Consider the following 24,488-nt stretch of genomic DNA (forward strand, 5'->3'; position numbering starts at 1 on the left):
GCTTCTCGCCCTGTGTCTCCCGAATGTCACGGTTCCTCCCTGTGAGTCTGATTGACCTTGTGCGCAGTTCTCTCTCCTAGTGCTTTCTTCCTGGGAGGGGGACTTAACATGGTTGTCCCTTACTAATCAGCTGTCATGGGAACTGTAGCTAATAATTCCGCATGAGGTACGCATTGAAGGTGAATTCTGTGTTTCTCCCAGTTCCTTTTTTTTTTTTTTTGGAGTGGGGTCTCTGGGAATAATTGAAGGTTAAGAACATTTCCCTGTAAACAATGGAGCCATTGGGATGATTTCAATCATGACTTGATTAAAAGAAATTCAAGTATATGACAGATCTGGGACAAACTGTGAATAACTTTCCATGTTTATTTTAAAAGTAGTTTTTAAAGACTTGCAACAGGCTTTATTGGCAAAGCAAATATTGAAGGGGTAATTATAGACGTAGTCTACCCCTTCAGCACGTTTGCACACACAGTTGAGAGCTTCTGGTGTATTGTTTAGGATAACAACACTTAGCTTGAATATAAAATACTTTGTGGTCCCTTGGCCAGAGCATGCTTTATGCTCCTTTGGTTGTCAACTCTCAAGTTAATTCTTGCTTGACAGTACCTGATAGATGCAATGGTTTCACACCATGCCCAAGATGCGGGCCACCCACCAGCTACATGGCATGACAACTCTGCAGGCCGAACGGCATCCTTGATAATTATAAGGCCAAGGATAGTAGCCTCCCAGAGGCTCGCAGATCTTCTGGCAGTGGGTGTAGCTCCGCCTGCATTCTATGCAGCAGATTCCTTCGTGATCCAGTCTCGGGTCAAATGTCATGCTTTCTCCTTCCTGCTGCTGTGAATTGAAAGACACTGATTTTATTCCCTCTAATGAGAAGGTTACACCGTGCGTTGCATTTTAAAATAAGGTCCTGAGTTCACTGCTTCAGGAGATCAGAACAATCAGTTGTAAGTTTTCAAACTAGTGCCACCACTCAGAATTCCTTCTGACATCAAGGCACCTTTGCCTGCTTAGCTTGTCACCAGCAGAGAGTAGTGTGGTATTTTAATGAAGTTCCTCCATGCCTAGAAGGAGCTATGGTTACCACTCAGAAGGGACTTGCCTTGTTCTAAATAAGCACAAAGGAAGCATTCTGATCAGAAGGAGCATCCTAACTGCTAATTTTAAGTCACTGGACATTTGTTTCTTCCTGTAGTGATAGATCCCAGAGCTCTTGGGTGCATGTTTTAAACCCACTGATCTGGGGCCAGGCTGGATTTCAATTCCACTGCTCTTTGAGCCCCGCTGAGTCACTCACTTTCTCCTGCATTTGTATCAACAGCAGATGCTGTCTTCACGGAAGAGGAGACCCTCCCAAACACAAGCATGAAGTCAAACTTCACTTCACTGCAGGATAGATTGTGATACTGGATAGGTTTATCTTTCCAAGGGCCTACAGGGCAGGTTTCTGTATGTTTTTAACTACACATTGAACATGCTGGCAAGATGCCCTTGTTTTGATTTACTTGGGGCATTGGTGGGGTTATAGAGTCTCACACTAGCCCAGGTTGGCCTTGATCTTAGGAGCAGTCCTTGCTTCAACCTCTTGAAATGTCTGGATTGTAGTTAATGGGCACAACATCTATCCACGTTTTCAGTTGTAAGTTCTTTGTCTCCACACCCATCCTGGAGGCAACTGGCTCTATCCTGTGAGCTTAAGTCTAGTCAGCGTGAGGCAAGTTAAATTTTTCTTGGCAGTGGGAAAACCTTTATGGAGCATTAGTGCGCTTGCTTATTCTGACAGCTGCTAACCTATTGTCATGTTTACTTGGTTTTCTCCTGTAGTACTGGAACGAGGATTCTGATACGAATTTAAAGAAGTCTGAAAGCATCAGGACACTTCAGCCGTAAATAGAAAGTAGTTCTAAAAGGAATGAATGGTTTTTTACATAGCTTCACTGCCTTTGTCACACCTAACAAGATGAGCTGTCCCTAAACACTGTCCAAGACATCTGTTCAGATCCTGTCTCCAGACCGTCCTTCCAGTCTGCAGGCTGCTTCCCCCCTTATCTCTTGGAACAGCCCCCTGAATAATTGCCGGGTGACTTCTCTGGGGCAAAAGTGTTAATGGAAGTGTTTCCTCGTGGGGAGGTTGAACAGGGACTCACTAGGATTAACAAAATTGGGAGGACTCTCGGGCTGTTGCTCCTTAGAGGAACACGTGGAGGACAGACCTTGAGGGAAAGGCTTGAAGGTTTTTTTGCTCAGCATATGATAAAGGAGAAAGTTGACATAATTGGGGTTTTTCAAGGGCTGTGGATTACTGGAATCCGTAGCCAGGGCGGACGCGTCACATCCCTTCTGTGAGGTGCCTGATAGCTTCAGACCTTGAACAGATTCATCTAGCCCAGCTACCTGGGGAAGAAGCGATATTAAATTTTGTTTGCCTATTCAGATTATATTTCTTGTTAGTCTTTGAACTTAGGGAATAAAGTATTATGGTGTTCTGAATTTTCTGATAAGCCTTGGGTTATTTAGAGAATACCTTCTGCTCTAAATCCTTCTAAAATACATTAGTCTAAAATGATAAGCTAGGAAATACGTTTGTAATATTGGAGCAGTGCAGGACTGAATGAGCTGTGGGGGAGGGGCAGATACACAAATGATTTCTTGCAGTGCTTCTCAGCCTTCCTAATGCTGTGACCCTTTAACACAGTTCCTCATGTTGTGGCCCCCAACCACAAAATTATTTTTTTGCTACTTTATAACTAATTTGGTACTGTTAGGAATTTAATATAAATATCTGAGTCTTCCAATGGTCTTAGGGCACCCCCAAAGAGCTGTGCCCTACCTTTGAGAGCTGCTGATTGAGTGTGTGAAAAGATGTTCAACCTTACACATAATTAAAGATGGGCAAAGTAAACAAGCAGATGACATAATTTATACACCCAAGAGAGTGGCAAAGGCCAAAAGGTTTGATGGGACTGGAGGGTAGAATCAGTGGTAGGGTTTATACTTAGCAAGCATGGGACTTGGGTTCAGTAGCCCCTGTTGTCGGGCCATGCCATGTGTCCAGGAAAGTCTGGTAGAAAGGGGGCCTTGCATTACCTTTCACAGACATGAAGATGGTGTGTTGACCTCCGGTAAGATATGCAACTCCTACCTACTTAGATGCATCAGAACCATGCTTTGGTATTTATGCTAAAGACACACTCCATCCAAGAGTCCATGCTCAAATATCTGCCTCACCTAGGTCACCTCATTTAGGTGCTGGCACTACTAGAGCAGCAGCAAATGAAGCTTTATGCCCGCCAAAGCCAAATTAGTTAAGCTTCAGCATATGCCTATCTTTGTTAGAATGCTGCTGACTGGACAAAAGCCAGTAACAGAACACTTCCCAAAATACTGTATTCTAATTGGAAAGCAGAATGGAATTTTTGTTCTGAAAAGGTGTGTGTGTGTGTTTCTCTGTGTGTTCTCCTGCAAATAAACTGGACACATAGTTACTAATAAGCTGTTTTGGGGAAGATGGCTGTGCTGGAATGTTTTGGAAACTCAATTTCACTGTATAGCTTTCTTAAATGTATGCTTATACTTTTTTTTTTTTTAAAGAAACAGCTACAAATATTCTATTTTTGTTCTTGGCAAGGTGTAGTAATAGTGATAAATATTTCTTAAAAGACTTGGGCTTTAATACATTAATGCCATTCTCACGAAGTCAGTTTTTGGCCCTTCAGCTCAGAGTATTGTCTCCATGTGGGAGTCCATCGTGTGTCTGGAATGAGAGCCCCAAGGGCAGAAGTAGTAGTCGACAGTCTGGGAAAAGGGCCTGAGAAAGGTCAGGAGACCCACACGTGTGTGCTGAGTGGACAGACAGCATGGATATAAGCCGGGGAAGAGAACACTTCACTCCGTGTGTTGCCCTGAGGGCGCACTCTTGGGATCATTTTAAACAATCAGTCTGGTAGGAGCTATTTTCATAGATTTTTTTTCCTTTTACCCAAAAAAAGGGGGTAGGGGGATAACTTTGAATTCACACCGCATAGCTGGAGATACATGAAATCTCACTTGGAAATAAACTTTCCGCATCACATTCAGTGCATTTGTCTGGGCATGCCATGAAAACACTGGTACGCACGTGGTAAGGATTGTCGGGATTGAATGGTTCTGCGTCGTCCTGGACACTGGGCCTGGTTTCATTATTCAGTCTTCTAGGGCCCGGGTTGCCTCGTGCTTCACTGTGTGGTCTTGTGGTAGACGGAGCAATGTTTCTTACTATGTCTCTTCTTTCTCTCTGGATTTCTGCAAAATTTTCTGTAAGTTAATTCCTTAACATGAGTAAAGCAATTAGATCTGCATTCTAGAGTGACAAGCACAGGTATGAGCCATATACTAGCTTCCCGTTTGGTTTTATAATACGGACTGGAGGAGACAGTGGAAGTTGGTTGACAAACCTCCGTTCTCGGGCCGTTTTGTCTTTTCCCCACTTCAGTATAGGAACTGAGCAAATAAAATATTCCTGATTTTCTCTGCCCTTTTGCAGTGAGGAGTGGCCAGGCAGGCTGTCTCGAACTCTAGACACAGGAGTGGCCAGGCAGGCTGTCTCGAACTCTAGACACAGGAGTGGCCAGGCAGGCTGTCTCGAACTCTAGACACAGGAGTGGCCAGGCAGGCTATCTTGAACTCTGGACACAGGAGTGGCCAGGCAGGCTGTCTCGAACTCTGGACACAGGAGTGGCCAGGCAGGCTATCTTGAACTCTGGACACAGGAGTGGCCAGGCAGGCTATCTTGAACTCTGGACACAGGAGTGGCCAGGCAGGCTGTCTCGAACTCTGGACACAGGAGTGGCCAGGCAGGCTATCTCGAACTCTGGACACAGGAGTGGCCAGGCAGGCTATCTTGAACTCTGGACACAGGAGTGGCCAGGCAGGCTGTCTCGAACTCTGGACACAGGAGTGGCCAGGCAGGCTATCTTGAACTCTGGACACAGGAGTGGCCAGGCAGGCTGTCTCGAACTCTGGACACAGGAGTGGCCAGGCAGGCTGTCTCGAACTCTGGACACAGGAGTGGCCAGGCAGGCTGTCTCGAACTCTGGACACAGGAGTGGCCAGGCAGGCTGTCTCGAACTCTGGACACAGGAGTGGAATAGGTTAGCACCATGTGTGCTTTCACTTTCTTTGTCTTTTCTTTCCTTTTTTTTTTTTTTAAGATTTATTATGTATACAGTGTTCTGTCTGCGTGTACGCCTGCAGGCCAGAAGAGGGCGCCAGATCTCAGTACAGATGGTTGTGAGCCATGATGTGGTTACTGGGAATTGAACTCAGAACCTCTGGAAGAGCCGCCAGTGCCCTTAACCTCTGAACCATCTTTCCAGCCCTCTTTTTGTTTTTTCTAGACAGGGTTTCTCTGTAGCTTTGGAGCCTGTCTTCTGTAGACCAGGGTGGCCTAAAACTCACAGAGATCCGCCTGCCTCTGCCTCCTGAGTGCTGGGATTAAACACGTGCGCCACCACTACCTGGCCCCAACTTTTACTTTCTTGATAAAAGAGGACAGAAAGTTGTTCCTCTGTTTTCCCTAGATGTAGATCTAGAATTAGGAATTGATAAATAAGCATAGTGGATAAGGTAACACGCTACAGAGAGCAGAGGATAGGCTAACAGGAGACTTGATGGTGTCGTGGAGTGGACACTAGTGCCAAACCTTTATAGCTTATGGTTTGGGTTGTAGATAAGCAAAGCTGCTGATCAGTATGCTATAACCTGCAGCCCTTTGTCCTCCTAATCCATCGATTGTATAGACATAAAACTTTACATCTTCATATGAGGCATTGTCTTGGTTAATTCTTTAAAGAAAATTCACAAGGGATAGAAAAATCAGATGTTTTTATGTATGAGGGCATTAAGGTGCAAACCAAGTGGCTGGGCAAGATCACAAACTGAGTGACAGCAAGGACAGGATAGGGACACTGTCTCCAACCCAGCACCGCGGTCAGCCACCTCCTCGTGTATCTAGCAGTGCCGATGACAGGTGAGTAACAGAGATGGAAAGTACCGCAGAGCATCACCGTAGCGTCTCCCTGAGCTTTGTGTACAACGGAGCTAGTAGTATCTCATTCACAGGGTGATAGGGCTGAGAAAAACCTCATCTAAGGGTCTTAGCATATAGCAAGCTCACAAACATTAGGTAGCATTCTTATAGTTTGTTATGTATGAGAACTAAGATACGCTTTGAAGCCGTGGGTAGATTCCATGAGTAGTCTATGGTTGGAGAAGCACCAAGGAGACCTGAATCTGCTCACACTACTCAGCTAGTTGAAGGACCTCGGGCAAATTAGTCTCTCTTCATCTAGTGTCTTTCCCTGGATCTTGGGAACTTGTGTAAATTGTATCAACAGTTGGTAAAGATGAAATGAGGACAAAGTAGGTTGCTCTAGGACGTGGCTGTCCATTTCTGGCCTGTGTTCACCTACCCTTCCCCTTGGTTATCCAGCTGTGTGATACTGGTGACCTGTTTTCTTCAACAGCCAACGTTCAGTCTGCAAGACTATTACTAGAACCAGACAGGGAGCTGGGCATTGTAGGAAAGATTTAATTTCTTTATAATAAAATACAATTGCACTTGCCACAGATTAGTGGGCAATTCATTTTAATGCCTATGATAATCCTATGCACATGCCAACATTTATTTAGTCCTTTGCTAATCCGAGGCATTTATATAGTCTTGATTCATGATGTACATTTTTTATGGTGTTGGGTATCAAATGAGGCAAGCACTCTGCCACTGAGGTGTACCTCCAGCCCACACCTCCCATAACTCTTGTATAGACACTGTGTTGCCCGAGTGTGTAAGATCTTATCATGTGTTTGTTAGAAGGGTAGACGTAGGGAAGAAGCTCGATTCCAAGGGCGACATCACTCCCCTTGGTCCTGCCGTCTGTCTGGTCTGCTCTCCCACTTGCTGTACCCTGCCCTGCGTTTTGCAGTCTCTCCTGTTGTTATGCAGTTTACCTGTTTTCATGTGTGTGTAGGTCAGAGGTTAACCTTGGCAGGTGTTCCTCAGGAGTCATACCCCGTTTTTGGTTTTTGTGGGATTTTTTTCATGTTGGTTTCTTACTGTGACCTGGGGCTCACCGTTTAGATTACCCGCTGACCACTGATCTCTATCCACTGAGCTCTCTTTCCAGACCTGCAGCATATAACTCAGAGTACAGATGGTTTTCTGCTGGGTTCGCCATTGCCTCTCACACCCAGGACAAATTCCATGGCACAGGATAGGCCGTCAGGGGTGTAATTTTGTAAACGGCACTTGGTAAATCTGAACAAGTGAACTCGGGGTAGTTCTGGTTGTCCTGAGAGAAGAGCATGGTAGTAGTTGGGAGACTCTAGTGGAAAAGACAGTGTTTTGGGGTGAGAAGGCACAAACGCCCACCTAGATAACAGGAGTGGGGACTGAGAAGTGGCATGTGGCCGTATGGGCTGGGACACAAAGGCAGATGGCGCCGGGCGGAGGTGGCATGCACCTTTAATCCCAGCACTCGGGAGGCAGAGGCAGGCGGATCTCTGAGTTTGAGGCCAGCCTGGTCTACAGAGCTAGTTCCAGGACAGGCTTCAGAGCTACAGAGAAACCCTGTCTATGAGAACAACAACAACAACAAAGGCAGATGGCATGAGTGCAGTGTGTGCTCTTTGTGCCCTTGCTTTAGCTCTGCAATCTGGGGACATGGTTTCTTATTAATCCTGCCTACGGCCTCAGGGTCCTTCTTTTTTGTTTGTTTTAACTCTCCATCTATTTATGGTCCATTCTTTTTTTTTAAATCTTTTAAGATTATTTATGTTCTTCTGTCAGCGTGTACGTTTGCAGCCAGAAGAGGGCACCAGATCTCATTACAGATGGTTGTGAGCCACCATGTGGTTGCTGGGAATTGAATTCAGGACCTCTGGAAGAATAGTCAGTGCTCTTAACCTCTGAGCCATCTCTCCAGAGTCCCCAGGGTTCTTCCTAACCCTCTGCCAGGTATGACATGGCGTTACTTGGTATGGGTTGAGAGGAACCATCTCCTTCAGACTTTGGAGCAAGATGAGACGTGTGAACAATAAGAATCAGTTATTCATGGTAGAACGAGAAAGCTGTACCCTCTAGGCCTGGTAGGGTATTGTTTTGGTTGTGGCAGAGCAAACATAACAATGGACAGGGTATCGTATAGCAGGGGCTGGTCTGCTTGCCGCGCAGCTAAGGATACTTTGCCGATCCTCCTCCCTAGAGCCTTCCTAGTGCCAGGACTAACAAGCAGGGCCACCAGGCCCAGCTCACTTTAATGAGCTCCAGTCATACAGTTCAGGGCATTAAGCACAATGTGTTGCTACACCGCCTTCTATCCATAGAACTGCCTGTTTGTTTGTTTGTTTTGTTGTACCCTGCCTAGCCTAGTGGGTTTAATGCCTACGTTTTCTCCATTTCCTCACTGCTGTCTTCTGATATTCAATAAAACCTTTCTGAAAACAGCCTATCTCACGTGTGTAAGGAGAAAGTCCTCCCTCTCCACCTGATCCACAGCTATAAAGTAGTCCTTGGGGAGACCAGTGTGTTGACCCCCGTAGAAATGACGTGTGAGGCCCTTGGGGACAGAAGAGTGAGGGCTGTTCGAATTACCTGCCCTTTGCCACCCAGAAATGACTCCGTGTGTGCTCCTGCCTCACACCAAGGGGACCCTGCACTTATTTCTCTGGTTTTGGAAGCTCATATCAAGCTTTGAACTTGAGGAATCTCAGCCTGTACCCACTGCAGCTTGTGGCTGCCCCATAATTCTAGGTTTGCATATAATAAAGCATCGGCAGCGTGACAACTTCTCAGTCTCCTGATGCTATGCTTTAAGAATAAAGAAATGTAAAACGGGAAGGCGCAAACAACAGAGATTAAGTGGCAGGGTAGGAAGAAGCAGGGGCCATAAATAGAAACCGCAGGTATGCAGAGGTGCTCTGTCTTCTGCCTGCCTGCCTTCCCTTTCATAGGGCAGGCCCACCCCCACTCCCCCACCCCACCCCATCACTTCCTTCTCTGTTGTCTCTCATGCTATTACCAAGACTCAGCCAACAACTGTCCCAGGTTACCATTTTTTGTTCCAAGCTTAGGTTAGTGGAGGGGGCTTCCAAGAACCACAGCGGCAGGGAGAATTCCAATCCCTATTACAAAAACTTAAAACTTTACCTTTTGGATACATAGGCTTAAGCCAGAAAATAGGAAGGTCTCCACAGAGTTCAAGGACTTTAGAACTCAAGAAGCTGTTGTCTTTCACGGGCTGGTCCACGGCCACCCAGATAAGAGAGTTTTCTTCATATTTAAGTGGCATGATCTTGCCTTCCTGTAAGAATGAAATAAATGCCCGTGAGCAGAGGATGGTGGTGCGTGCTGCATGCCGAGTCGGGCTACTGCGGGATTATTTGGCTTTGTGGGAACTATGGGACAGCTCTGTGTGTGCACATACCACACGCACACACCCAAGACTCCAGCCTCCGGTTCGCATGTCCCACACCCCCCCCCAACACCCTGCTTCTAGGCAGCCCTCGTGTGCAGAGAAGTGTTTTGAGTCGAAGTGAAAATTACTTGATACCAACTTTGAGAGTTAGGTTAATCTGATGTTTTCGATCAAAGATGTTTTGAGGAAAAGCCATTGAACAGACCCTGAAATCCTATAAAGGATAGAGGAACCCTTCATTTGAAGTGAAAATCTTCTGGGGTTTTGTTCTGCAGCTTCCAAACAACAATGGAAAAAGCAAGTGATTGGTTCTTTAATGTCTCCAGTTCAAAGTATTATTTAACATAAGCCAGCCCTCCATTTCCCAGCTATAAGAAAACGTATTTCAGATGTTCCTCGCATCTAGCACACCACCGAGATTTCAAAGCTAAGCCCTGGATTGTCTTCTACGGCGAGATGCGGAGGGTGGTTTGATAACCCAGGAGACAAATTTATTTTTGCTAGGTTGTTCCTTTCATGTATTTATTACTTTGCAGTAGGCTGGAGAAATTAAAATGTTTCTTCCCCACTTTAGGTAAAAGCAGCACTTCATTTGTGTGTTCCCCCTCGGGTGTATGGTTGCATTAAGCAACTTAAAGTTATTGGAGGAAGGTAACACTCAGGTAATCCAGTTATTTACCTTAAATTAAATGGCTCCAGCCAGGAAATGAATGCTCTCTGAGCACAGTCGTTTTTTAAAGTTACACAAAAACTGTTGAAAAACTTACGAGAGCAGCGGCACATAAATCTGCTCCATCATCGTCTGGCGAGAGTGGAGAGGAGGGCTCGACTGGGGTGCACCCTGTGAGCCGGGATGTTGTCAGGCTTGGAGCACGTGGGCTACCCAACATCCACCTCCCCCCATCTTTTCCTTTGCAACACAAGCTGCTTTTTGCTGGAGGCAGCGGGGTGCCCATGGTAAGGAGGAACACTTGCTGCTTCATGCTTCCCAGTGGCCAAAGTCAGACAGTGAGGTCCAGACAGAAAGACAGTGCATGTGAGTGAGGGGTCTGTCTCTCCCTATTAGAGGTAAATCAGGATTGGCTACCAATGATCAGCTTTTACATTCTATTTATTTATTTATTTAGAGGGGGGAATAGAGAGACAGAAGCGGGGGAACAGAGCATTTTTCTGAGACAGGCCCTTTGACTCTGTGGGGCTCCTCAGAGGGGCTAGGCTAGCTGAGGAAGAATTCCCAGGGGTCCTCCTTTGTCTCTGACCCCCAGTTCTGGGACTGCGTGCATATGCTACACACTGAGTTCTAGGATTGAACACAGGTCCTCGTGTTTGTCCTCAGGCACTGTAGTTACTGTGCAGGCTTCCTGGCTCCTGCGTAAGTGCTGGGGAAGAACTGGGGAAGAGGGCGTGCAGCATCACCCCGTTTAGGGCTGGGAGGAGAGAGATGGTAATGATGGCAGTCACCGCAGCGTGTGGTGCTCCAGCTGCTGGCCTCCAGTCCCTGCCTGCTGAAGGTACTCTAAATGGAGTCACCTGCTGCTGACAGCCATGAACATGGCTGATTTACCCAGCTGTGCTTTCTCAATTGGTTTTCATCCATCAGAGCATCCACCATGCATCCATAAACAACAAAACCACAAGACGGTCTACTCTGACCTAACAATCAAGTGCAGATTAAAATGCAACACTACTTGCCATAGTTGAGCAATTATTTGCAAATACTATTATCTTGAAATTGAAGGTTCCTGAAATGTTTGACTTAAAGACTCACAGAAATATAGTCGTAGCTGGGCATGGTGGTTTACACCTTTAATCCCAGCTCTAGGGAGGCAGACAGAGTCAGATCTCTGAGTTCGAGGCCAACCTGAGTTCCAAAACAGGTAGGACTACGTAATGAGACCCTGTCTAAAACTAAAGGAAAAAAGAAAAAATACATATACTAATCATATGCTGGTCTCTCATTCATTCATTGTAACCTACACTAAAGTGAAAACAAAAACTTGTAGTAGCTAATTGCATATCTGAAAAGATTATTACACACAGGATACAAACTCACCGAACTATCAATTTTGGCTGCTTTTAGGTTATGCAGTTGTGATATTCATTCTTATACTTTCATGTGTTCATCATGAGAGAAAATCCATTAAAGCCAATGAGATGACTCAGTGGGTAAAGTCACTTGCCACCAAACCTGACGACCTGAGTTCAATCTCCAGGTAGTCCTGTGACCTCTTCCACACAAGCCTGCATACACACACACACACACACACACACACACACACACACACACACACTCTCAACAGACAAAAGTGTCAAGTTACACACTATGAAGTTAAGATGAGAGCTGGGTGATTCAACTGGGGGCGTTGGTTCTCGGGGCAGGCGAGAGAGACTGAGTTCACACCCACGTATGGGAAACAGCGGTGGAGCGGCAGAGCTCCACAGCAATGCGGTGCCATGAGGAGAAGTGTAAGGACCACAGCAGAGGGTCCTGGCCCCGTTTTAGGCGGCCCTTTGTGAGTCATGGCCTTTGGCTCTGAGCAGCACAGCCCACAGGGAGAATGAAGGGGGTCTGGTCTCCATCTTACAGCAAGAACACTGGGGTAACTGAAGTAGGTAAAGGAAGAGGACCTCCGGCTCGCCTTCAGAGCCCACAGGTTGGTTTGTAGCTTGTGTTTTGTTCTGTTTTGAGACATCACCTGCTGCGGCTCTCAGGGGAACAAACAATTAGGTGGTTTCCAGGCACCTTTGCTGTTATCCACAGTTTTCCTCCATGGCCCTGAGGGATCTGACGCTTGGTTCACTTCCCTCGCTGGGATACTAAAGGCTCAGGGAAGATCATAATAAAATTAGCAATTATGAGTGGCAATCTTCCCATTCATCTAGTAGATTCTAAGGCCCTGGGCCCAATATGTAAGCAATGGTTTGAAGGTGACAGCTGGGGTTTGGATCCACATTTTTAGGGTTACCAAGCCGTCATCCTTCCAGAACCCCTGCCACAGCTCAGATGGAAGACAGTCATGGCTGTGGCCACTTTGTAAAATGGGTTTCTAGGACATGATACAACTCTTAAAGGAAATTTTTTAAAAATTCAGATTTAGGGCTGGAGTATAGCTTGTGCAGTGACTATCTAGCATATGTAAGGTTCAATTGCCAGTAATACAAAACCAACAAAATACCAGACTTAAAGGAACAAATGGAAGAATTATGTTTTTAAAATGTGTAGAGGGTGAGGTCAGCCTGGGCTGTGTAGTGAGTTCCACTCTAGCCTGAACTTTCAAGGCCAACCTGGGAAATTAGTGAGACCCTGTGTTTGAAAAAAGGGGGGGGGGCTAGAGCTTGGTGCTTGCCCTGCTAGCCAGGCCTTCCATTCAGTCCCTTGCTTTCAAAACTGAAAACAAGGGAAGAGCTAGAGGACCTCTCAGCCCAGTGTCCCAGGAAACCCCTGGAAAGAGCACTCTGCCCCAGCTTCCTGCAAGAGGCTGGGGGGACCAGCTATCTGGAACACTTGGGGAAGAATTCCCACATTTTGTGGCGCTGAGACTTGAGAGGGCTTCTAAGTCCCTTTAGTGAAGGTTTAACTGTGAGCTTTTTTTCTAATCTTTATTTTGATTTTTTTTTGGGGGGGGGTGTGCTTTTTGAGACAGGGTTTCTCTGTGTAGCCCTGGCTGTTCCGGAACTTGCTCTGTAGACCAGGCTGGACTTGAACTCATAGAGATCCGCCCGCTTCTGCCTCCTGAGTGCTGGGATTAAAGGTGTGTGCCACCAGCACTCTGCTATTTTGAACTTCTAATCCCTGCTCTGATAGCCACGTAACACTGGATATAGAAGGCCATCTGAATACCGAGCCCCGATGCACTGAAACATTTCCTGTGTTTCTTATGTGTGAGAATGAGAGAGAGAGAGAGAGAGAGAGAGAGAGAGAGAGAGAGAGAGAGTATGTGTGTGTGTAGCCACAGCACATGGGTGGGTGCTGGCAAACAACTTGAAGGAGCCTGTTCGTTCTTCCTGCCATGTGGGTTCCAGGACTCCAACTCAGGCTGTTAGGCTTGACAGCAAACGCCACTACTCACTGAGCTGTCCACCTAATGCCCTTTAAAGCAGGCCTTTAAAGTGCCGCCCGTCGGTGTGTTGGTACCCACCAGTTCAGAAGAGATGCTCTGCTTGGTCGCAGTGCCCACCTCGGGGACCCGAGCCTTCACCTGTGCTTTGATGTAGCACTTCTCTCCTCCAGCGAACCGGATCCCGGTGATACCCTACGAGATAAGAGCTCATTGGTCCATCCCCTTATTCTCCCCATCCACTGCACGTCTTGCCTGTCGGGCATGCCAGGTGTCGGCTATATGGATAAACACAATAAAGTCCCGGCTTTCATGGAACTTGCCAACATTGTTTTCCAATAAGAAGCAAATATAAATCCGGGAAGAAATGAAGGCTGTAGAGAAAAACAAGGCGGATGCAGAGGCTAGGAAAGGCAGGGGAGGATGCTTTAGCGAGCACCCTCAGGAGGGGGGACAATGAGGGGTGACACCTGAGCCCAGTGGCTCATGTTAGGAACCCTGTCTGTGCAGCGGGAAGCTCAGATGAGCTGCTGCTCTAGCCGCGCAGCCTTTTCCGAGCCCATGGTCTAGGTGAGTTCTCCATCTCTGACTTTCTCTAAGCCTCCTCTTTCATTTGCCACTTGGTCCACAGTGCACACTTATGAACTTGTTGAGATCAGGTGTGTGTGTGCGTGTGCATGTGTGCATGTGTGTGTCTGTCCGTCTGTGATCCTACAAAGCCTCTCCTAAGATGTTGGTTACATTAATGAATTCCCTTAATTCTGAGCTTTCCCCAGTTACTGGGTCTGAAGTAAACAGAAAAGCCGTACATGGCTCCAGGAGCTAAATCTTACCGGAGCATTTAGGTGTTTTGTTTTGTCCCCTCTGAGATATAAACAATGTCTCCTCCTGGCTGGGGACCAGTCTTAAGGGACACATCGGCACAAAGCTCCCTCTGAGTTGACAGTTGGGCACGGCTCTCAACTGAAGAGGATGCAAGAAGGAAGTGCACATTCTGTCCCAGGAGCATTTAACTTTGATTCTGCTGATGTCATTCATGAGGAATAAATGATCTAAATATTCTTAAAGGTCATAAATGTTATGCTTAATAATGTTGATGCCACCACAGGTCTGAACGTTGATGACCTCCTGTGCTGTGGAGGTCAATGTAGGACAAGGCCAGACTGAGACAGTGTTATGGCATGGGGAAATAATAGCACAAATCCAGAACTGGGGCTCAGGGGTCTTAAACAGAGACAAAGCTAACTCTAAGTCAAGCTGGAGGAGACTCACAGGAATCTACCTTCCTGGACCTGAAACCCACGGAGGCCGGCAGGTGACAGAATAGGGGAGCCAAGATGGCTCTTCCTGCATGGCCCGTTCTTTGCCTTGAGGCCTACTTGTTCACACCTTGTCCCTCCTGACCCAGCTCCTCGACATGGCAGAGACACGGTCTGACCACAGCACTCTGCTTTGGCCACTGACTTCCTCTGGAGAGATTTTAAGGACATAGTTGACAAAACCAGGCTTGGTAATAGTGGCTGGGGAGGTGGAGGCAGGAGGATCAAATGTTCAAGGTCATCCTTGGTTAAATAGCGAGCGTGTAGGCCACATTGAGGTCTGCAGGATCTTGTTAAAATAAACAAGCAAAACCAACCTAAAAACAGAACCCAGCTGCCGGGCCCTCCCAAATATTCTTCTTGCAGTGATAACGTGGTGCTCAGTCTCTTGAGTATTCTTAAACTACCATGTCAGCGAGGGGCAGACAGCTAGAATTGAGGCCCAGCAGTTGAGGGCAAAGGGAACTTGTTCAGAGTAAAATTTTTAAAAGACTTGTATCAGTCTTTCAGGTCAGGATTCTCCTGTACCTGCGGTTCATAAACATTTGTTTGTATCGGAGTCACTGGGACGGAACCCAGGGGGCTGGGTCCCAAGTCCAGGGTGAGAATTTCTGACTCAATGTCTTAAGTTTGTATTTTCAGCAAGCCCTTGGAGGCTGCCCTGCTGGTACCACAAGGAATATGGCTTGAGAACCACTGGTATCTGTTATGCTGTTCCCCAAATCTCTACCGCTCTTGTTCTGCGTGTAAATTTAGGACTTGGAGCTGAAGAAGCAAGGAAGAGAGAGAGACCACTGCTTTCCTATGTGGCAGGTTTTCTAGTTCCAGACACACATGCTCTCTGAACATGAGGTGTGTTGGAGGACATCATACATCACTCCAGTACACCTGGAGAGAGCAGAGTCTTCTGGAGGTCAGCTACACGGGAAGTGGACCTAGTACCGAGGCCATTCTGCCAGTACACACCCTGCGGAGGTTGCTGACAGCCCATGGGGTGGGACTGGTGGAGACGAATTCACACTTGGCCGTCATGTCTAGCTGCAAATCTGCCTCAAGTGGCCAGATATATTAAGCGATTTAAACAGATGGAGAAGTACAAGAAAGTCAGGCAAACCTCCTGTGTTAGCCAACAAACAGGGCCTCAGAAGTCAGTGATAATGAGGAAATTTGCTAACAAAGGCAACTAGTGAAGACTTAAAAAAAAAAAATCAACATTCATCAAAAGAGCCATATAAAAAAGTCCTGGCTGCTGCTCTATCTGTGACCCCTAGAGGGCCTCAAGGGGGAGAAGGGAGTCCTGCCCCTGACAGGCATCATAGAAATCCTTGGAAGAATCTGATACAAATGTTGGGCTAGTCTGGCCTTTTCGGCCCCCCCTGAACCCTGGAATCCTGAAGAACCAACTGCCCCGAGTCCTAGGAAAGCACTGTTTGTAGGTTCTGCCTGGCACAGAACACGGTTTTCATTTCCCATATAAGCCTACGGTGGCGGAGCATAGCTCCCAGCGCAGTGCAGTTCCTACACACGGTTACTTAGAAAGGGAAGTAAATTAGTTTTTGCTTTATTTCCGAGTCAGAATCTCAGGCTTGTCTCAGACTCACGATCCTATTTCAGCTTCCCAAGTGCCGGGGTGGCAGGCATGCACAGCCATGCCCATCAAGAGATTGGTCCCGACGCCGACTGTCGGAGAATTTCATAACACTTAATTGCCAAAGCTCACTTGTGGCCGTCTGCATTGCAAGTGAGGCGCTGGCAGTCTTGGGATGGCCAGTGTATGCGTTGGACTTTATTAATACCAGTTAATGCATCAGGCTGGGAATGCACATATGAAATCCATATCTCACTATAAATTACCTTCATTTTACTTTTCCTTTACATTACGGTGGAGAGTTATATTGACTTTTGAAATCAATAACCTACCTACCTTCCAGGTAGGTTATACAGTCATTTTTCCCCCTCTAGCTTTTTAAATCACAAATTTCAAATATCCACACATGAAAAGAATTGTTTGCTGGAAACCCAGAATACCCATATGTGTTCACCACTATTGACTATTTTTGGCTTTTACTCATGGCTTTCTTTACTGGCTTCAGATCTGAGGAGCTTGGCTTTAGCCAACAGCGTGGATGCTTGTCAGACTATAGTCTTTCAGAATACAAATCACGAACTGTGAATCAACTCAGTTTTGTTTTTTTCCCCCCTCAGGGAACAAAGTTTGGAGCACTTGTTTTTTTTTTTTTTCCCCAGTGTTTCTCTCTCTCAAGGTGTCTGTTCTATGTTGGATTCTGTTAAAATACTGGGGTCCCGGGTGCCAATTTACAGTTCAGAACCTTTGGTGATCTAACCCCACCTTTATCTCCATCCATCTCTATTCCCATCCTTGAGGTGACCGCCCTGACCTGGGGACTGTGAGTTCTTTTGTAGTATCCTTTCCAGCGGTCCCTATTAAAGTTCAAGACACTTTTCAAAAGGGTTGGGGCTATAGCTCAGTGGTAGGGTGCTAGTCTAGAAAGACCCTTGGTCCAGCTCCCAGCCCCACAAAGCATCCCTCAGGACGCTGTTCAATTATGTCATCGCCTTGCTAAACCCGTGCAAAGCCACTGATTGGCAGTGCCGCCTTTGTGTGTGGAGCACACTCCGCCCATAGCTCATCGCGGCACATTCCTGTATCTTTCTCTTAGACTGGACCAGAAGGTCCTTGAAGGATAAATGTCAGTCATCTTTCACCCCTTGTTCCTAGCAGCATCCCCACATACGGTGAGCCTCAATCAACACTTTCCGCATTTGACAGATGGTTTAAAATAGAGGCAGAAGTAATAGCAGATGACCACAGAGGCTGATTCATGTCTTTTCAAAAGTCCAGGCTGGTTGAAACCCATAACAGGTACTATCCATCAAAAAAATGTTCCCCTCACCAGGTCTGACTTAGAGAAATGTAGGAGCTATCAAAGAGAATTGATCAGTTTATAAAATATTTGTGGCCCGTGGGTCTATGAGAGCAAAACACAATCAATACCATTATTAGAAAGAACCGAAGGATTATAAAACAGATATATAGGTTTGGGATTAAAATATTTTCAGAGGATAGTCTTGCTACCTGAACCTCTCAAGAGTGAGGGGCCTTTTGAAATCCATCCTCAACCTCTTTTGCATATTTTGACATTGCAGCACATCACAGTATTCAGTTTTGTTCTGGGTTGAATGCTGTTTGCCAAGGAACCACATTTTATTCCTTTATATCGAGTAGTAGAGAGAAAAAATGCTTTGCCCTGTCCTGGGTTTTGCAGTAAAAGCATTTAATAGGTCTAGAGACATTATACTTGTGCACAGACCAGAACCATTTGCAATGTGATGACCGACCAAAGTGCAGCTGGGCACACTCAGAGCTGCAGAGCCTGTCCCCAGGGCGGGGCCCTCCATCAACACAGCCAGGCCCCATCCACATCAGCGTTCAGCATCTCTGAGCACTGATGCTAGCATCTGCTGGGAATTCAAAAGGACTCACGAAGCATGTTTTGGCTCCCACAAGAGGAGTGCTTTCGTGTAAATGAAAAGCTTCTTTTCATTTTCTTCTCATCAATCAGGGGAAGATGGTTTGATGAGATGTTTGTAGACCCATAAACTATCAGAAGAGACATTTTCAAGAGCCCTCCTTCATTACGAAGTTTCACCTACTTTGTCTGCAGATTTAGCAGAAGAGCCCAAATACGGATGCTTCTTCCTCATCACAGAACATAAGAGAATAAGATTTTGTCAGCAGTCAACTGGAAATTGAGCCTGAGTGACACTTCGGTTAGCAGATGCACGCTGGAGCATCAACCAATAATGGCGTGGGTTGCCTGTAAATTCAATTTTGGTCAAAACACAAAGGGGGCTGGAACGTGTCTGTTGTAATAGCCATACCAGAAAACCCGGGCTGTCAAGGGGATCCGCCCATGCTTCTTTTCCCGATTAAATGGGAATTTAGAAAAACATGGAAGTAGAACCTACTATTGTTGGGAAACTACCCAGTCATTAGAATGTCTTTATTCTCTAGAAGGCCAAGGTTTTGTTCCTGCTGTCCTTGAATGTTATTTGAGCATTTTATATGTCAGGTTATAGAAAACCACCTGGAATGACATAGCTCTCATGAGTCTTTCTTGAAGACTTTGTGCAGTCCCAAGAAGAGCATGTTCTTGTCAATGACATACTTTTCCATTAGAAAAATAAAGCTTCATCTTGATTTCTAAGTCCATATATCTTTTATTTTCTAGAAGTAAATTCATTTTTTCAAATAGTTATTTAAGGACATGAACTGAATTAGGGTGTTTTGTCTTGTCTTGTTTGTTTGTTTCCTTTTTAAAAATCTTTTACCTTGCCTGGAAATGGGAATCTCATGCTGCCAAGCAGCTTCGAACTCCTGGACTCAAGGAGTCCTCCTGTGTCGCCCTCCCTAACTGCTGGGGCTACTGCATCCGAAAAGGTTTTATTGTTTTGTATGTTCTCACATGTTTCTTCCTCTGGAGGACATGGAAGACAAAGCAAGACTCTTTCTCACGGAGCACAGGCTCCACAGCGCAGGTGGGTCGGGGGCATCGAAGTTGCAGTAAAGAACAAGAGAGATGCTGCTTCTCCTCAGACCAGGAAAGCCAGGGCTTGCCTGCCAAACTCTCTAGACACATGAAATGTACTTACGTTCTGGAAGTCATTGACTTCAATCGCTTCTTCAGCTCCGCTTCCCATTTTAAAGGTCTCCAAGTTGTTCCCAGCATCTATTTCCATTGACCCATCTTGTAGCTTCCCGTTGATACTCATGGTGTAATGAACATTGTAAATCTAGAAGTGAACGCAAGAGTCAGTGATGCCTTCTTCCTTCCAGCATTTTGGGGCTTGCAATATATGAGGTGGCTTTCATCTTTCTCACAGATGCATGGAAATACCGTTACAAATGGTATTTCAAATTACAAATACAAATACATTTGTATTTGAGGACTTCATCCATACACCAGTCACTTAATACAACGGTTTCTTGTGTGTGTGTGTGTGTGTGTGTGTGTGTGTGTGTATGTGTGTATGTATACATGTGTTTGTAGGTATACACATATTTGTGCACATGGGTGAATGCATGAATACCCCCTCAAGGTGTGTGTATATGTGTGTGTAAATTAATTCCTTAATCACTAACCACCTGACGTTTTCAAGACACGGTGTCTCACGGAACCTGGAACTGACCAATTCAACTAAATCAGCTAGCCAACAAAGCTGCCTTGGCCTCCTCAGTGATAGGATTGCTATGTGGGTCTTGGGAGATCAAATTCAGTTTCTCAAGTGTCCATGGCAAGTACTTTACCAAATAAGTCACCTCCCCAGCCTGATTTATTTTAAAATTCTTTCTAAGTAAAACCTTCAGTAGTATTTGATAGCTCTTTAAACAGCTCCAAGACTTGAATCTTGGCTTTCCACCAGCAGCAACTGAATAGATTCTCCAGGGACTGTATCTGGACCAAGCAAATCAAAGCTTGTGCAGGTTGGGGGTTGAGCAACAATATTTGGCTTTCTAAAGCCTAATTCTATTTGCATCTAGACTGAGGACCACTCATGGAGAGATGGAGAGGTTTTCGGCTGAGAAAGTGGCATCTTTGTTTGAAGATTGATATTTTATAAGTTTTTTTGGTCACTATTAGATGTGTGGAATAGCATATGGTAAGGATTTCGGATGGGACTGGGATGTGTCTTACATACACCATCACTTCAGAGGCTGAAGCAGGCAGATCTCTGTGAGTTCAAAGCCAGCCTGGTCTCCAGGAAAGGCAGGGCTACATAGACTCTCCTTTCTCTCTCTCTCTCTCTCTCTCTCTCTCTCTCTCTCTCTCTCTCTCTCTCTCTCTCTCTCTCTCCCCCTCCCCTTTCTCTCTCTCTCTCTCTTTCTCTCTCTCCCCCTCCCCCTTTCTCTCTCTCTCTCTCTCTCTCTCTCTCTCTCACACACACACACACACACACACACACACACAAAGATGTTTTTAATCACTAAATTAGATGACCCAAAATGGGTTTTTTGTTTGTTTGGGTCTAGACAGCTTATCACTGCAATGGTTCCTGCCCAGCATACTGCTCCCCTGCTAGGCCTTTCTCTAGGTGCTGAGTTCTCACTGGCACAAGTGTCCTCCACCCAGGTGGCAACAAACTAAAGCAGTGCAACATCTATGAGTTTGACCATTTAGAGATCTCTGTTAGTTGGTTCCTTGTCCCTTCTTCTCTCCCCCACCCCCCCAAGTCTCAATATGTAGCCCAAGTTGGCCTTCAGTATATCATGTTACGTAACCAGGTTGGCTTTGACCCTTCCAGCCCTAATTGCACCTTCCACCGCTTCCTCTTCCTTCCTCAGCAGCAGCTCCCTAGCCTCAGATGACATCCTCAGAATATAGACCTAGCTTGCACGCTCATCTCGGTGGCTGCAGGAAAAGCCTGTGCCTTCTTGAAGTGATGGGAGGCAGATGTAGGGAAGGGTGGAAGGCAATCTGCAGTTTGCAAAGTCCGGGGCCCTGAGCTGGGCAGGAAGCTGAGTACTGGAGTGGCAATTACATTATCAGCTCTAAGCCCAGGGAGCTGTTGGCACCTAAGGCTATTTCTCGCCAAGTACAATGAAGTTTTATTCTTTGCCAAAATTCTGCTCAATATGGTGCCTTTTACAGCCAAGGATATTTGCTAATGAGTTTTTAATAAGGCCTCGGCTCTATAAGATTAATTACATAATGTTTGGGAAAATGTCTAGAAAAATTAATCTAAGAAAAAAAGGCCCCAAGCAATGGTCTCCTCCCCTCACGGAATGGGTAGAGTTGTCAGTTATCTGGCACAAATGGGAATTCCCCATATTTCAATGCCTTGTTGCATTTGCAACAACGTGGATGAAAAATGGCCTCAATATTTGAGCTCAGCCAGTGATTCCCCTCATTATTAGTGCCCTGTGCTTGGTAACTCTCCAGCTAAATTTGAGTGGACCAACCCTTGGGGACTTGAGTCTTGGGACGTGGGGAGGAGCAGACGTCACAGCGGGTTCTCTTTTGTAAACTGAGAGCAAAGGCGCAGAGACTCTCGGGAGAAGGGGGAGTCCATTAGCTGGTTGACTCTGATGTGTTTGGGGGATTTAGAATTATGCTCGGAGAAGGTAGGCCCGTGCCTGCGCATAGCATAGACAGTGCCAAATGCGCTCTACTCCGAATTTTGTGATTTGTTTTTGAGACTTAAATAATATGGAACAGCATTAGACATTCTTTTTCCAGGAAAAAAAAGAAAGAAAGAAAGAAAAAGAACTGCCATGATTTTCTTCATTTTCCTGTCTGTGTAGGAAATAGCAATAACTTTGATTGTTGGCAATAAAATGTGATTCACTATTCCTCTGTCTTCTTAGAATTTAATACTAATCTCTTGAACCAGACAACCGAACATCTCAGGGTAAAATGAAGGTATGGGGAACGGGAACCCGCTCCTTCAGTGTGAAGGGTCATTCTCTTAAAGAAGCTTGTCAATTAGCCATGTTTGCCTAGAACACTTAGATGCCAAATGGCAATGCTTTCAGGAGTTTCATGGCCAAAATATTTACCAAAAAACATTTAAAAGCAAGGCGATTTTTGTCTCCGAATGACTCTCGTCTTCGAGATTTTGTTATCTAAAAGATAGTATTTACGTCTTAACACCATCAAATTTCCCAAAGGGTGACAATCTCAACCCTGCTGCCAGTGGGGATGTAGATGTTAAAATCATTTTCATGTTCAGATTCTCTGCTTTCATATGTGAGCATCTGGCCCAGTGCCTATATTTAAAATACAAATACATTAAGGCACTTTTCAAATCCACACAGAAAACAGCGCAATTCTGATCTTACAAATTGATGCCTGTAAATTTGATATAGTCTCTCCAACAGACTCAGTACTAAATGGCATGCTTATCTACATTAGGCATTTGAGTTAAAAATACAAATTACGCAGCGACTGCCGAGGATGTGATGTGTAAAATGGTTGGATTGCTTTCAGCACCATTTTCTCTAAGTACTGGGATTCGTTCATGCCTTGAATTTCATGGTGGGAGAGGAGAAAAAGCAGCAGCCACTGATCCTGGGAGGACAGTGATTAAGAAAGAGCCCTTTGTGTGCACCCTGGAGATAGAATTCTTTTCCATTAGCTGAAATAAGCTTCCACCCTGGTGTGGCAATGGTCACCAAGATAAAATGCCCCCTTTACATAGGTGGACACAGTGAGGTATTTAGAGAACACGCCGGAGCTCTGCCCAGTCCAGACAGCGCAGTTTTTATACTCGGTGAGAGACTCCATCCCGCTTTAAAATAAACAGCAGATGAAGGCAGGGTAGTAGTTAGTGAGACATTTGCTATTAAATCACAGGTGGTCAGACTGACTCTTAAAAGAGATTTGTCACCGCTAAGGAAGTCAGATTTTCTGTTTTAATAAAGATAAGCGAGCATGAATAAATTGGTCACAAACCCAGAAACCTTAAGGATAAAGATTTACCCCCAGCTGTGGCTCGGAATTTTCTCCCTTCCCCTTTGTCCTTTTAAAATGTACAGCTTTTCTCAGGTGGGACGGGCCTTAAAGAGCATTTACTTTCATTCTTTCTTTCTGGAAGAGAAGTTCAGAGAGGCCACGTGCCCTACCCATTGTCTAACTGCCTGGTGGCTGTGTTCGGCCGAGGTGGCAGAGAATGGCTTCCCAGTGTCCAGGGCATTCTCTAACAGTCTCCATTCCCGTTTATATCCTAGAAGCCCTGAGCTTCCTATACCATGCCCAGTACCCACATCGGTTGGATCCGCGCAGGGGGATGTCCCTAGAGGACCAAGGGGGAGGAGCAAACTGTGCGCATTGAGGGACTAGAGCTCTGGCTCCACCTAGGGGGACCGGCCACCCCACGCACCTGGCGGCCCTTGCACCCCAACTTGGGCGGATAGCCCTTCAAGCCACTCTTTGGACTTACATGATTGTCATTCCCCTTCCAGAAGTAGAAGGCCCCGATGGCCCCGAAGAGCATCAGCAACGCACCAGAAATGAGGACCACAGCTCCGACCTTGAGCAGACGCGTAGGGCTGGAGGGTTTCACGGTCACGGTGGCGTACGCCTGCAGAGCAGGAGAGGGACGGGTGGCCGCCGCTCCACATACACTCCAGTCCCTGCGCTGTGTCCCCGGGGAACCTCGAAGACTGGAGTGGGAAGCTTTGGCCCCAGCACACTCAGACGCCACCTCCCAAGGGTCCCCTGGCCTTAGACGTGGAAATAACAGCAGACTCTTCCTTGGGCAAGGCACTTAGTCCCATAGACCTTCACCCTTTGCTGTCACAAGAGGTTCCCTCCACACCTGTGCTGGGTCCTGTGCACCCTGCCGCTCCACCCACACACTAGGCACCCTCATTTGATTCCATCATCACCACACCTTCAATGACACAAACATCTCAGCCTAGAAGTAGGCCTGGCACCCACATGCAACCTCGGTCCCTGCGTGTGCCCTCACTCAACGCCAGGACTAGGGACCCAGGGGCTACTCACCGGAGGACTGCAAAACTCAATGTCATCAGGTCCTACCAAGGTGATAGGAACTTTGTCCGAGTTCTCTGCCATGTCTGAAGATGGTGAAGAAGGACACTCAGAGGCTCTGTCCCCCTGTCCGAA

General features: G+C 46.2%; 1 protein-coding gene across 1 annotated transcript; it reads right to left on the reverse strand.

Moving 5' to 3' along the window:
* Positions 1–456: 456 nt before the first annotated feature.
* Cnmd (chondromodulin) lies at positions 457–24,488 on the reverse strand. Its single transcript, XM_075949200.1, has 7 exons — positions 24,366–24,488; positions 23,800–23,940; positions 19,513–19,653; positions 13,601–13,714; positions 9,194–9,347; positions 4,127–4,290; positions 457–843 (listed from the first exon to the last, which is right to left on the reverse strand). Exons 1-7 carry the CDS (start codon positions 24,435–24,437, stop codon positions 628–630), a joined length of 1,002 nt encoding a protein of 333 aa, XP_075805315.1. The 5' UTR covers positions 24,438–24,488; the 3' UTR covers positions 457–627.

Source organism: Microtus pennsylvanicus, chromosome 15 (assembly GCF_037038515.1).
Source record: "Microtus pennsylvanicus isolate mMicPen1 chromosome 15, mMicPen1.hap1, whole genome shotgun sequence".
NCBI lineage: Eukaryota > Metazoa > Chordata > Mammalia > Rodentia > Cricetidae > Microtus > Microtus pennsylvanicus.